At 44.3% G+C, this 10,770-nt stretch overlaps 1 protein-coding gene across 1 annotated transcript in view; it reads left to right on the plus strand.

The window, feature by feature from the left end:
• Positions 1–5,536: 5,536 nt before the first annotated feature.
• The window catches only part of LOC311141127 (palmitoyltransferase ZDHHC8B-like), a gene marked incomplete at its 5' end in the record, with an annotated part of 10,579 nt that continues 5,345 nt past the window's right edge, over positions 5,537–10,770 (plus strand). Inside the window, 6 exons of the mRNA XM_084176383.1 lie at positions 5,537–5,541; positions 5,783–5,904; positions 7,547–7,704; positions 8,358–8,530; positions 8,868–8,970; positions 9,186–9,277. Coding sequence (XP_084032509.1) covers positions 5,537–5,541; positions 5,783–5,904; positions 7,547–7,704; positions 8,358–8,530; positions 8,868–8,970; positions 9,186–9,277 — 653 coding nt within the window. The remainder of the gene's footprint in view (positions 5,542–5,782; positions 5,905–7,546; positions 7,705–8,357; positions 8,531–8,867; positions 8,971–9,185; positions 9,278–10,770) is intronic.

Genomic DNA, 10,770 nt, shown 5'->3' on the forward strand with positions numbered 1-10,770 from the left:
ACAAGAGGAACACCTACGTGAGAATGCTATTCATTGACTACAGCTCAGCATTCAACACCATAGTGCCCTCAAAGCTCATCACTAAGCTAAGGATCCTGGGACTAAACACCTCCCTCTGCAACTGGATCCTGGACTTCCTGACAGGCCGCCCCCAAGTGGTAAGGGTAGGTAACAACACATCTGCCACACTGATCTTCAACACGGGGGCCCCTCAGGGGTGCGTGCTCAGTCCCCTCCTGTACTCCCTGTTCACCCATGACTGCATGGCCAGGCACGACTCCAACACCTTCATTAAGTTTGCCGACGACACAACAGTGGTAGGCCTGATCACCGACAACGATGAGACAGCCTATAGGGAGGAGGTCAGAGACCTGGCCGTGTGGTGCCAGGACAACAACCTCTCCCTCAACGTGACCAAGACAAAGGAGATGATTGTGGACTACAGGAAAAAAAAGAGGACTGAGCTCGCCCCCATTCTCATCGACGGGGCTGTAGTGGAACAGGTTGAGAGCTTCAAGTTCCTTGGTGTCCACATCACCAACGAACTATCATGGTCCAAACACACCAAGACAGTCGTGAAGAGGGCACGACAAAGCCTATTCCCCCTCAGGAGACTGAAAAGATTTGGCATGGGTCCTCAGATCCTCAAAAGATTCTACAGCTGCACCATCGAGAGCATCCTGACTGGTTGCATCACCGCCTGGTATGGCAACTGCTTGGCCTCCGACCGCAAGGCACTACAGAGGGTAGTGCATACGTCCCAGTACATCACTGGGGCCAAGCTTCCTGCAATCCAGGACCTCTATACCAGGCGGTGTCAGAGGAAAGCCCTCAAAATTGTCAAAGACTCCAGCCACCCTAGTCATAGACTGTTCTCTCTGCTACCGCACGGCAAGCGGTACCGGAGTGCCAAGTCTAGGTCCAAAAGACTTCTCAACAGCTTCTACCCCCAAGCCATAAGACTCCTGAACAGCTAATCATGGCTACCCGGACTATTTGCACTGCCCCCCCCACCCCATCCTTTTACGCTGCTGCTACTCTGTTAATTATTTATGCATAGTCACTTTAACTCTGCCCACATGTACATATTACTTCAACTACCTCAACTAGCCGGTGCCCCCGCACATTGACTCTGCACCGGTACCCCCCTGTATATATAGCCTCCCTACTGTTATTTTATTTTACTTCTGCTCTTTTTTTCTCAACACTTTTTTTGTTGTTGTTTTATTTTTACTTTTTTGTTAAAAATAAATGCACTGTTGGTTAAGGGCTGTAAGTAAGCATTTCACTGTAATGTCTGCACCTGTTGTATTCGGCGCATGTGGCCAATAAAATTTGATTTGATTTGATTTGATCTCTCTGCCCAACGCAAGAGTGGCGCCACCCTCAAATGCCTTCACTAACAATGGGTAGGGGGTGTAACTAGATTTGAATTTTCAAATGATTATTTTGTGATTTGATGATAGTTTTCTTATCAATCTAGTCACAATAGAGCCAGTCATGTAGTTAAGATATCTAACATTTCCTCCTCAGTGTTTGGTTGGTATTTCTAGTTCAGATGAAAGCATGCAGAAAGCACTCTAGATTGACACGCTGTTCTCTTTTGATGGTTTTTCAGACGTTGCGCTTATACATTTCCCCCCTCCCAGAACCACTCCAGCAGATAAGAGCAGCTTCAAAACCGGCAGGTTCCGCTCAAATCTTAAGCAGGCAAATGAACGACTGACTGACTCACAGATTTGTGTAGTCAAATGGCTTTGGGATGTGTGGGATAGATGTCTTGCTAGAATCAGATCAATATCGTAGTGCCTGAAGAGAACATTAGAGAGCTAGACTACCATACAACAAACTAATCACATCAGGCATCACGCCACCACCCATCAAAGTGAATAAATAAATGAGCATTTGTGGGGGGGGGGTTTCATTGTAATACCTATGCTAATTACTACTCTAAGATCTCAGAACTTTTCGCTTACAGATTTTCCATTGCTGTTAAAAAGATTTCAGTTAGATTGTTTGGAAATGTTATTTAATAAGATTCGGCGCAATCAACTGACTCAAAGCTATCAAGCTAAAGATGTTTGTGTTTTATTTGTGATCAGCTGTGTTGTCAAAGCAGGGATTGTTCTGTGCTTTGGGTGACATGGCAGTTTGCAGTAGACATGATTTTATCATTGTAAAGTCTCAATCTTAATAGGCAAGAATGATACTGACAAACATCAACTGGAGTCTGCCAGTTTATAGGGGAAATTAGGTTATATTATGTGAATATCTATGTCCCTGTGCTGAGGTAGAGGGGATTCTATAATGTGAATATCTATATTGACCCTAAGCTGACACTGGGTGAAGTTTATGATGATGTCACTGTGTCCTTAGTTAGACCTCCATAGTTCCCCTCCTGGAGCAAGGTGAGGCCTAAGAGGGGATTTGCGAGGTTCAGTAACACTCACAATGGGCAGGTCTGTGAGGAATCTGGCTTTTCTTAGGATGTAGCTATGGCTTGCTGTCAGAATTCCCACATTTAAACCAATAGCTGCAGATAGAATCTAGAGTGTGTGTATGTGTGGTGTGGTGTTCATCCCTTGAGCATTGTTTGTACACTTCATATACAGATGACCTAAAAGTATACTAGATGTTGAAATTACATCTGTGCCCACTGAGCAGGAAACATACTAGAAACATACTCATTACATTAGAACACTTTTGGCACCAGCAGTGGGCCTCTAGGCTGACTTTAATTATTTAATAATATAAGAGGTAATCTAATCATATTAGAGTCAATCTCCAGGTTGACTCTAAATGACTCTAATGATTTACGCATATGTACCTTGGATGGTGCCTACATTGATCATGTCCCTGCTTACAAATATCCGGGCGTTTGGTTAGACGATAAGCTGTCTTTTTAAAAGCATATTGATGAGTTAACTAAGAAACTGAGAATAAAAATGGGCTTGTATAGAAATAAGTCATGCCGCTCACTAAAGAGTAGAAAGCAGATCATTCAGTCCACGTTCCTTCCGGTCAGTGTTGGGGAGTAGTGAAGTACATGTAGTTCAACTAATAATTTAACTACATTTTGCAGTAGCTTGGTGGTAGTTGAACTAAATTCAAATCTAGGTCGTGTTTTCAGTAGTTAATAACTTTTTTCCAATGTAGTGGTGTAGCTAACTACTGGAACTACACACTACATTTTTTTGCAAAAATAAAATAAAATATGGCAATCATTTCCATTCTTTTTCGGCATCAGGCCTACAGAATTCTCACTAGAAACATGATTTTTGTGTTTAATAGGCTAAATTACACATTCTGTAAACATAGGACCCCAAAGTGATCTGTCCTTGCAATTTGTTGTCTGACATTTCAAATTAACATATGATAACTTATTAACTTCTTCCAGTATAAAGTAATTGGTAGCTTTTTAAACTATATTCCCCAACACTGCTTTTGGTACTAGACTATGGCAACATCATCTACATGAATGCAGCTGCCACATCATCTACATGAATGCAGTTTACCATAGTGCACTTAGTTTTATCACGGATGACAGGTTTTGCACCCCATGTACGGAACAATCTTCAGAGTCCCTACAACTGGATGCATTTTAAGAGCCCAGCATTGGTGCCTTTCAGGCAGTTCAGAGTGTTGATTTGAAGACCTCTTTGTTGAGGAATGTGATTGTTTTTCATGAGTGTGTATTGTATTTCTGTATTATCTTTGTATTTGTTTTTCTGGTGTATTTCCTATGTGTAATTTGTTTTGTAATTGTAAGATGCAGGGCTCCCTTGCAAAAGAGACCTTGGTTTCAATGGAACTCCCTGTTAAAGGTAAAATAGGTTCAGTTAGTCGCCAAAGCAGGGAAAACTGTTTATAAACTAAGTATAACTGTTGTACTTTTTTACCCTATTTTTAGCATTGTGCTTACGTTTACTGTAAAACAGACTTGTGATTGGCGTTGTTGCCACTTAATTACAAATGTCTGTGATTTTAATTATGTCGCTTATTCTCTGAATCATATTTTCCACCCAATGTGTGGTCTGCTCCTGGGCTCTTAAAATGCTCTTTCAGCTGAAATGGCTGTGCTTTGTTTGGCTCACTCCTTGTTCTTATCACTGTGGGCAAAACACATCATTCGTAGACCAGGGATTTTATTGGGATTTTATTGGTGGGGGAACAGCTGCAAAAATGTATTGCTTTTCCCTGATCATTTATTTGAAGCTAAACTAACGTCTACCAGACTATGTCTCCCAAGCTAATGTGGTAGAAGTTGGTCGATCTCTGTTCTGTTACCCCCCAACTGAACCCATGTTGTTAGAAGTGAGTAGGCTAAGTACTGTATGGTGTTATGTGAGAGGAGAGATCATTAATATTGGTGGGGCTGACTAACCTAACTTTTCCTCTGCATCCCTGGCTGCTGTTTTGTGTTCTATCCTCACTCAGTTCACTGACAGACAAAGCTCTGGATTGTTTCACTCTTGGTTGCATCTGCATAGGCCATCCAGCTGTACTGTCTCACCCTGTGACAGTGTTTGATGCGGACGTGGGGGGGTGCTGGGGGCTGGAGCTCACTGTGGCCATGCTCCCCCAGGCCTGCTAGCACAGCAGCTCATTCTCCTACCTACAATATAGCCTCCACTCTGAATAACTTAACAGAGCAGAGGGGGGAGGGAGAGGCAAGGAAGGAAAGAGGATCATCGCCATGAACAGATACCAGGAATTCATTGCTGTGCATACATGTGTTTGTGGTGTGTGTTCGCGTGTGTGCTCAGGTGGGCCTCTAGAGGGAGACCCTGCAGAAGCGATGAGGCATAAAAACCTTTCCTGGGTCAATACAATGTCTTGACATTTCAGCCCACAAATCCACTGAAAATGAGAGCAGTGATAAAAATTTGAATTGGTATTCTTGAAAGCAGTATTGTTGCAGGTATCTCTGCATATTTCCCAGTATGTGATGATGAATAAGCCTGTGGATAAAGTCAAGCTTGACGCACAAAATGTCTAAGCGATTCGGTTTTAGTCCTGGACAAGGTTTTCCAGAAATCCCAGTTGGGGGATTCACAGATGTTCTGTTAATTCCCTCCTGAAAACCTTGGAACCTGATGTAGTGAGGTAGCGCGTGAGGGTTGTGTGTACCATCCATAACAGCAACACACTGCCTCTGCCAACTGTCTGTCTCCCTGCCCAGTCTGTCTGTCTGTCTGCAACTTCCTCTCTAATTCCAGGAAATGTTAGACATTGTAATATAGCTCAGCTCTGGGCTCAAGTATAGCCCTATCCTCATGTGTAATCATCTCTCATTGACTTTTATATCTGAGGCTGAGAGGAGATCTGATCCGTCCCATGCATGGCAGATGATGCCATTGCTATTATTTCTGAATCTCGACAGGCGAAGAAGCAATTCCAGCTTTACACCATGCCCGCCTTTTTGCAAGGCTTGTTGTTTTCCCATTTGCGTGGGATTAAAGATGCTGAAAATCTTGTTTGCGCTGCTGACTGTGTTTGGGTGAGGCTGTGTGAGGTGGTGTGTGTGGTAGAGGTGATGGGGTGAGTAAGGAGGGGGAGGGGCATGCAGCAGTCGCCTATTTGCATCCCATCTCTCCATCCCTAATTTCATAGGCAGATTACATGCCTCTATCAGTATGTGTCGGTATTTGCCAATATATTTGTGTGTGTGTGTGTGTGCATATGTACACATCCAAGTGTGCATACATGTTTGGTGAATCAATAATGAATGAACTATGAATGGAGGATCCTAACGGCTGTCCTCTCTCTCGCTCCTCTGCAGGTGCCCCTGGCTGACCAAGGCGATCTCCCCCGCTGTGCCTCTCTACAATGGCGTCGTCTTCCTCTTTGTGCTGGCCAACTTCAGCATGGCTACATTCATGGACCCTGGAGTCTTCCCCAGAGGTCAGTTCCCTTTACTACTGACAGTGTCTGTCTGTATGAGATGAATGGGTCTCTCTCTCTCTTTCTCTCTCATCTCTCTCTTCTCAGTACCCATTAGCTCACAAAGACAACCTGTTGGAGGCAATAACTGTTCCTTCTCTGCACCAGGCTCTGCATTACATACAGACCTGTGACTGAGCGACCAAGCCCTGGTCGAGGCTAAATAGGCCCACTGCTGCCGCCTTAGGAAAACGACTGGCAGTACTTGATGTCAGTCAGCTGTTAGTAACAGTAAAGGAAGGGAAACACTGTGTGTGTGTCGTCCACTGTAGAATCTGCACTGTGGCATAACATACAGTATGTCCCTAATGCACTCTCCTGGGGGACGGCCCGGCCCCTATGTTTAGTAATGATCGTTGAATGCGGCCCATTTACACCTGATGGTTGTAACGTGCTTGTAAAATGATAAGTACCTGTCTTTAAGAACTTCTCTTACCCCCATAAACAGGTAACAATTATTAGGGCACATATGGCACAGCAAGGTTACTGTATATCTCCCTGAAGTGACAGTGTCCTTCTGGTCTCTCCTCACCGTGGTTGTTATGGAGATGGAGGGGAGAGCAGCAGTAGTTTTATAGAGCGAGATCGAGTGTTACAGAGAGAAACCTATGCCCACTATAGTGAGATGCCTGTGGCCACATGGATAATCCTACTCCTTCTGCATCCACACACTGTCTCTGTTTGGGGAGAAACAAACTGCAGTTAAATCCCTGCTTCTAGGAAAGATGTGACCTACTCTTTAATTGGTGTGAATCATGTATGACGTATGTACAGTGAATGTGGCTACCAGCTTCAAATATCAAGGCTGATATTATTCTGTAATATAAAGCCTTGAAATGTAAAGCCTTATATTGTGTATTGGATGATAAAGCCTCTCATTAATCTGTCTGCTGAGGATTGTTTTGAAAGAGCAGACTGCAGGGGAGATGTCTACATTCAGTTTCTCAGTCAGTTACCTTTTAAATCTATTTGAAGAGTCGGAAAACTCATAACAACAGATAAGACTCCCAGTAGGATTGTGTGTGTGTGTGTGTTCAGAGTGTACTTGTTCAGAAGCCGCTTTCTCGTCTCCCTCCAGGTATTAAATGGGGAGAGTGTAAAATGTGTTTTTAGATAAAGCCCCATGATGATCCTCCTTTAGGTTGAATGGGCTCTTTGATTAACCGAAAGACATCCCATGTTATTTTCCATCTCTATCCAGAGCAATACACTCCACATAGAAATATAAATATTGCACTAAGGCTAAGCGTAAAGTGGCTCATTGTGCAAAGATCCACTAAACCTGTGGAAATGTACTTTTTCAGAAAGACAGCAGCAGTGCAATGACCAGCGGTGTGGAGTGAATGTGATTTTTTAGTCATTCACTGAAAGCTCCGCCCCCGGGCTTTAAACATTACTGTGTGTTTACTACCTTGTTTAAATGCATTGTGTCTATAAAATGTCAATTTGTACAGACAGCTAACCATGGGAGCTAGCTTATTTAAGTCTACCTCCTGTTGCCCCTGTCAAATGGAATCATATAAATCAGATTTGTGTGCGTGTGTGCATGTGTGTGAGTGTACTTTCCTGCTAACAATGTGTGTGTTGTCTCTCTGTGGCACAGCGGATGAGGACGAGGACAAGGACGAGGATTTCCGGGCGCCTCTCTACAAGAACGTGGAGATCAAGGGAATTCAGGTCCGAATGAAGTGGTGTGCCACCTGTCACTTCTACAGACCGCCCCGCTGTTCCCACTGCAGCGTGTGTGACAACTGCGTGGAGGTAAGACACACACAGTCAAAGGCCCATTGCTCTTGACAGTACAATGTGGTGTTAGCCTTGTTGCTATTGGTGACCTCTACAACTGACTGGTATGTTTTCACAGGTATGACCTTTAAATCAACTGTCTGTGAACAATATTAATTCATTATTGGATTGCCATCATGTTTTACACCATATCCAAGCAGTATTCAGTAATATAGAAAATTGGTTTCATAACTTTTTTCCCGATTTGAAGTCGCATTCTCCAGCTGTGTTGCTCCCCAAGTAGCCTTCTGATGTGGCTCTGCCTCGCTCTTTCATGTACAGTCTAACTCTCCATGAAAGAGGTCAAATCTGACTTTGAACTGAAGGTTGTGAGGAAGCCTACTATATGTCAGCCAAACTTCTTCCACTTCCACTGATGCTATGTTCTTCAGTAGATACTCAACCACAACCAAAAACTAAATCAAAGTCAGCTAAATTAGATGTTTAAAAAAAAAACCCGACCTCAGAAATCTGACTTGCAATCAGAGGTGATGGAATTGATAGAAACATCTCTGTTGAGTGAAAACACTGAAGCGCTTTATCATGTAGTGTAGAGTCTGATCCTGTTCATCTCCACTCTACCCTATGACCATCGCCTAACACCCATCTATCTCTCTGTCCCTCCTCAGGACTTTGACCACCACTGCCCCTGGGTGAACAACTGCATCGGACGCAGGAACTACCGTTACTTCTTCCTGTTCCTGCTGTCGCTAAGCATCCACATGGTCGGCGTGTTCTCCTTCGGCCTGCTGTTTGTGCTGCACCACATGGAGCGGCTGGGCACGCTGCACACTACCATCACGTATCCTTCCACACTGCCGCCAGCTGGGTCTTATTTCCCCTGTAACAAAACTAGTGCCTTTTGTGTTCTGTTCTGAAGGGCCTAGGGAAAGGTGTGTCTAAGCATTAAAATGGACCACTAGACTGGAACCCCTAATTTGTATGGTTTGACAGATGATCACATCCTTGCTGGTGGAGTATGAAAATGTTGATTGTTGTATACAGAAATGCCTGCTCCTCTAAAAGGGTTGTCTGAATGGCTCAGTGGCAGCCATACAGTCATTGTTGGCAGTGCTGGTTGGTTTGCAGCTGCTAAAATGGGTCCAGAAAATGTGCTCTCCTTGACTGTGTGTGCCCAGTCTGGTGGTGATGTGTATAGCAGGGCTCTTCTTCATTCCGGTCATGGGCCTGACAGGCTTCCATATGGTCCTCGTCGCCAGAGGTCGCACCACTAACGAACAGGTGAGCGGGGGCCCACCCAAGAGCAGCTTACAAAGACACATACACACACTCACATACAGTACATTATATCGTGTATCTTACAGGACACAATATCAGCATCGCATCTTCACTTGCCAACTCAAATCCGCTAACTAGTTCTAGGTGTGTGTGTGTGTGTGTGTTCTGGCCTTGGGTGTCCTCTCCCTCCCACTCTAACAACGCCTTCTGTTCCTCAGGTGACGGGCAAGTTCCGCGGAGGAGTAAATCCCTTCACGCGGGGTTGCTGTGGCAACATCAAGTATGTCCTGTGTGCTCCCCTGGTGCCCAGGTAAGGAGGACATGGATTCCTAGGTGAAGTGGTGTGGGTGGTGGTGGGAGCTGGACAGACAGACATTAAAAAGTCGACCAGGGGGTTGCCACAGTACCAGTTCTGCTGTAATCATTCTGAGTGGACTGCTGAGATAGAACTGCAACAATGTCCAAAGCAAGATGTGTATATGTGCTTTTGTATGTGTGCGTACAGTACCTGTCAAAAGTTTGGACACAAATCAAATCAAATCAAATCAAATTTTATTGGTCACATGCGCCGAATACAACAGGTGCAGACATTACAGTGAAATGCTTACTTACAGCCCTTAACCAACAGTGCATTTATTTTAAACAAAAAAAGTAAGAATAAAACAACAACAAAAAAAGTGTTGAGAAAAAAAGAGCAGAAGTAAAATAAAGTGACAGTAGGGAGGCTATATATACAGTAAAATAAAGTGACAGTAGGGAGGCTATATATACAGGGGGGTACCGTTGCAGAGTCAATGTGCGGGGGCACCGGCTAGTTGAGGTAGTTGAGGTAATATGTACATGTGGGTAGAGTTAAAGTGACTATGCATAAATACTTAACAGAGTAGCAGCAGCGTAAAAAGGATGTGGTGGGGGGGCAGTGCAAATAGTCTGGGTAGCCATGATTAGCTGTTCAGGAGTCTTATGGCTTGGGGGTAGAAGCTGTTGAGAAGTCTTTTGGACCTAGACTTGGCACTCCGGTACCGCTTGCCGTGCGGTAGCAGAGAGAACAGTCTATGACTAGGGTGGCTGGAGTCTTTGACAATTTTGAGGGCCTTCCTCTGACACCGCCTGGTATAGAGGTCCTGGATGGCAGGGAGCTTTGCCCCAGTGATGTACTGGGGCCGTACGCACTACCCTCTGTAGTGCCTTGCGGTCAGAGGCCAAGCAGTTGCCATACCAGGCGGTGATGCAACCAGTCAGGATGCTCTCGATGGTGCAGCTGTAGAATTTTTTGAGGATCTGAGGACCCATGCCAAATCTTTTTAGTCTCCTGAGGGGGAATAGGCTTTGTCGTGCCCTCTTCACGACTGTCTTGGTGTGTTTGGACCATGATAGTTCGTTGGTGATGTGGACACCAAGGAACTTGAAGCTCTCAACCTGTTCCACCTACTCATTCAAGGGTTTCTCTTTAATGCATTCCAGGTGACTACCTCATGAAGCTGGTTGAGAGAATGCCAAGAGTGTTCAAAGCTGTCATCAAGGCAAAGGGTGGCTACTTTGAAGAATCTCAAATATAAAATATATTTAGATTTGTTTAACACTTTTTTGGTTACTACATGATTGCATATGTGTTATTTCATAGTTTTAATGTCTTCACTATTATTCTACAATGTAGAAAATAGTAAAAATAAAGAAAAACCCTTGAATGAGTAGGTGTGTCCAAACTTTTGACTGGTACTGTATATGTGTATGTGTGTGGAGGTGTGTCCTGTTCTGCCTGGATGAAGCCATCTACCCCTGGGGGAAGGCAGATGGCTTGGA

This window comes from Coregonus lavaretus (assembly GCF_964263955.1).
Source record: "Coregonus lavaretus genome assembly, chromosome: 14".
Classification (NCBI taxonomy): domain Eukaryota; kingdom Metazoa; phylum Chordata; class Actinopteri; order Salmoniformes; family Salmonidae; genus Coregonus; species Coregonus lavaretus.